Here is a 4456-nt window from a genome sequence, read left to right as displayed (position 1 = left end):
AATCATTATAAAACGCTCAAGCATAATAAGTGATACTGCAAAAAGTGTTTGAGCATCCTATATAATTATTTTGATAGTTCAAAAATGTCATTTTATCCGTGTATAAGAAAATTTTTAGATACTTTAGCAAAACCGTTCTTTCCGTACAAGACTTCGAACTATTCTAATCATCGCAAGGTCTATTGCATCTCACGTTACTCATCCGAGGTTAATAGAACGAAGGCACGCCAGAGAAGTAACAAAGCGCATGATACTCGAATCGAATGTCTCGAAAAGTTCGATCGGTACTTGAAGGGGTTCGGCGTGGAGGGTCCTCCTCCTCCGCCGGTCCGGTCCATAAGAGGAAGAGACGTCCGTTCCGAATGGAGGGAGGCCCGAGGAAGCGCGAGGATCGATTCTCGAAATCCCGGAACGCACGAGAGAAATGTCTGCACGAGAAAGCGCACCTCGGCACCCCCTAGGAGGACGCGCTCCGCCCTTGGAGGATTCGCGTTTCGAGACCAATATTCTCGCCACCGCCCTTGAAGACTATCCCCGAGTGTCTCTCTCTTGCCTCATCCGTCTGCGATCCTGCGTACATTTCCGCCGCGTATACATACACGTCATAAATATTTCGCGCATTCGCTCGCGCTCCATCGACAAACGCGAAACTGATTAACGAGATGGAGAACGCTATCTAGACGAAGCACTCTCGCGGGAATATCGCTACGTTATATTCGCGGTCATTCAATTCTTAGTCAGATTTTGTTATTTTAACGGTCATCCTACAATTGCAAAAGGATAATTATTTTCTCCCCTTCGCGAATTATCAGGGTACGCAAAAGTACAATTTACGATTTGATTATATGTATATCGTAAATCGTATTTATTCGTCTCTTATTATAATTCCATATTGTCTTTCATAATCTTTTCATTTGTCACTTTATAATCCTTTCCGATTTTATCAATCTCAAAGTTCGTATCGACTTATCAATCCCTTGTACAGTTTGATCCACGATAGAACGTCTGATAGGAAAATACTCGGTCGCTCGCATCGACACCCGCAATTTTCCTTTGTCGCCGTAAATCCAGCGCGACGAATCGACGTCGCGATCGGTCGAGATTGCTCGCACCGTGAAATATGAAACGCGTACGCTTGACGGATGAAGCGCGAGTTCAAGGTGGCGGCGATGAGCCTCGCGAACGATCCTGCGGGGTGGGGCGCACCAGGAATTGTGCACCGCATGTCGTATTTCTGCATGTCGAGAATCCGTACTAAGGAATTGACGAATCGGCACCTGCATGCCTGTAACTTATGGCTTGTTTTCTCTCTGAAGTGTGTAGCTTGTTAGTGTGTGTAACGCCTACTACAACTCTGTCTACTCTCTATACTCGACTCACTATACTCCCCTTCGTTCCTCAACGTCGCCAAACGATTTATCAGAAAACGTCGAATGGTTATCAGAGTTATTTCGACAGCAAATTAAACATTTAGATAAATGGAATAAGTTGATGGTTATTGGTTGATGCTTGAATTTGACGTTCAATAAAAAATTTCATTGAAGAAATAAAATTTGTTGATTTTTTTTTAAATCCATTTTCTGCGTTCTAATAAAAGTATTCAGTATATAAATCTAGGGAAATATTTGATAAAACTTTCTTATTATTTAAATATACTTTTATTAAAAAGTTATGATAAATTTGCGAATATTTAATTCCGATATATTTATTTCTTACTAGCAGTAAGATGTTTAAAGAACAATTTGTAAACATACATATAATATTTTCGTGCATTTCTTATTTTTACTGCAAATCTTTTTTTTCACCGAATTTGCAATAAAAATGTCGACTATATAGAATAAAGAATGTAACGCGACAGTTAAAAGAAAGTACACAATGAAGAATGAGAAAAAAATTCACACAGTGTGTGTGTAATATATTCGAGTTTTTATTTTCTTCAAAATTTACAAAAAAAAATCGATGCGAAACGATCGATGCGAAACGATCGATGCGGAACCGAGGGTTAACTCTCTTAGTCGGCGTCCCGCGGCCTCCCTCGAGAATCCCAAAATCTCTTAAGAACGAAATCACGCTTGGCGAACAGCGCGTCGCTCCGGGATAATTTCTCGCGTGCAGTAACGCTCAATACGAGGATCTTTCTACTCTGAACGGAGTTTCAAGTGCCACAGTATTCTCGAAGGAGCCCGAAAATCCTCTCAAGAAGAGACGCCAGATCGCCTGTCGATTTCGATTACGGGCCGGTTCATTTAACTTCGTCTTCTTATCGACTTTTTATTTCGCGTCGCACCATCACTTTCGACAAACGAGAAAACGCTAACGTCGTCGTGAGGACACTCGGAATGATATTTGCTGCTCTTTAATAACGCGCTTAAAGTAACTTGTGATTGACTAATTACGCGAATTAAAATAACAATAATATTAAAAATTAAGTACAGAAAGTGTAATGGCGGAAACGTGCTTAGTGAAATAAACTTTTGTAGATTTAATTTAAGAATATTAAACATTAAGAGACAGTATAAGAATATAAACGAAAAGTGCATTTTTTTATCAAGCTGACTCATGTATAATTAACAGTAATAGGATTAAATTTATCTTGATTTCAATTAAATTACGAATGACATTATTTTTTCTTTAATAATATCTTGATATTTTTATTATATTTGCATTTGTTAAAAATAATTTTAAATCAATTTTATATCAATAATTTTAAATAAACATTAAAAGCAGTAATAAAACTTTTAACACGTTCACATATATATATACACGAAAACTATTATGCTCTTCTTAAATTTATTCTTTATATATGTATGTGATATATCATATTTTCATCAGTTTTCGAATGTGGAACGATAAAATAAAGAAATTTTAATTTTGTCATGCCTTATCTATAGAATTTCTTATTAATTTTTCTATTAAAATATTGAGATATTTTCTAATATATAGCAGAGTAATATATTCTAAGTGATGAAACTTTTAATGTAATTTATTCTTTTTGTGATAAAATTTTAGAATTATCGAGAAGAGTTGGCACTTAAAAAGTCTTTTTGTTTAAGAGGAAATTTACTTAATGCAGACTAAAATATAAGAAAATAATAAATTCTCAACAAACATCTTATATAGGCTGTGTTCCAAAATTGACTGCCAGTACTGAAAATCTTTAGTATACGTGACGTAAATTGTAGCATTTTCAGTGCTGGCAGTAAATTTGGAACATGACCATAGGAGGGTATACTTAAATGCATGTACTTAACAAACGAAAGTGTAACACTAAAAAGGTTAAGATGTTAAAAAAATTTTTAATTTATTAGATAATGATCGGAATTAAATACTCGATTTTAACGTGTAATATTAATTTAATATTTATTTGTTTAATGATAAATCTAAATATATTTTAATTATTTTACAATTATTTTTATACATAATCCTAGCTATAATTTCTACTTAATTTGTACCTTTTCTATTGTTTAATTCGTTAAAAAAATTGTTATATAAACGAAAAGATATTTATTAATTTGAACGCAGAAAATTAATAAATTGGAATGTTGCATCCAATTATGCTCTTTTATCCTTGCATCTCGAAACACCGATAATATTCGATATCCATGTGATTTATTTACCTGGACAAATAATTAGTAAGTGGTATATTATTTCCCAGCGATGTCGAGCTTCCTCTTCGTGATGATCCTTCGTCAATGCCCGTGCACTGTGCAACTACCACTATACCATTACTACTATCACCATCACGACACTTAACCCCACAACAACAGCACGCAGACCTCGCACGTTGCGTACCGATGGCGAACGCGCACCCTCACTCACCCCGTTCTCGTCCGCGGCTCTGCTTCTGTGTTACAGAGGTCCTGCCCTCCTCCACCTCCGTAGACCTGTCGGGCACGGATTCGGCCCTGTACCCGTTCGACCCACAGCAGGAGAACTACCAGGAGATCTGGTTGCCGCCGACCAGTATGTACCCCTATTTTCTGTTCCCCGGGACCGCGCGCACCCCGCCGTACTACGACCCCGACAGCACGTACGACATACGAGAGCCCGGCGACCGCTACCAACACCATCACCGTCACGGCGATCGACATCATCACCAGGAAGCGCCGGAGCTGCCCGGCAGGCCAGCCGTCCTCGTTGTCGAGGCGTACGATCCTCGGACCGATTCGGACCGGTACGAAACCGACATGAATCGGTTCGAGGATCGCTCGGTGACCTCGCGACCAGGCGTTAATCATCTGGATCGATCGACGGATGGATCTTCTTCCTCCTTCTCCTCCTCTTCTTCTTCTTCCTCCTCTTCTTCTTCTTCTTCTTCTTCTTCTTCTTCTTCGTCTTCGTTGTCCAAGCATGATCGCGCCTCCGGCACAGTGCACCTGCAGCCCCAAAGCGAGCATGACGCGCACCCGCACCAGCATCGGCACCATCACCAACAGCACCAGCACCATCGTCAGCA

The 4456-nt window shown here is 39.1% G+C and overlaps 1 protein-coding gene across 1 annotated transcript in view; it reads left to right on the top strand.

Moving 5' to 3' along the window:
• The first annotated feature begins 3212 nt into the window (after nucleotides 1-3212).
• Nucleotides 3213-4456, top strand: part of Gfrl (Glial cell line-derived neurotrophic family receptor-like) — a 58186-nt gene continuing 56942 nt past the window's right edge. The window contains exons 1-2 of the mRNA XM_018506680.1: nucleotides 3213-3226; nucleotides 3656-4174. Coding sequence (XP_018362182.1) covers nucleotides 3213-3226; nucleotides 3656-4174 — 533 coding nt within the window. The remainder of the gene's footprint in view (nucleotides 3227-3655; nucleotides 4175-4456) is intronic.

This window comes from Trachymyrmex cornetzi, unplaced genomic scaffold (assembly GCF_001594075.2).
Source record: "Trachymyrmex cornetzi isolate Tcor2-1 unplaced genomic scaffold, Tcor1.1 scaffold23, whole genome shotgun sequence".
In the NCBI taxonomy this organism is placed as follows: Eukaryota; Metazoa; Arthropoda; class Insecta; order Hymenoptera; family Formicidae; genus Trachymyrmex; species Trachymyrmex cornetzi.
The sequence above is the reverse complement of the archived record's forward strand: the minus strand, read 5'-3'. Positions and strand labels throughout refer to the sequence as shown.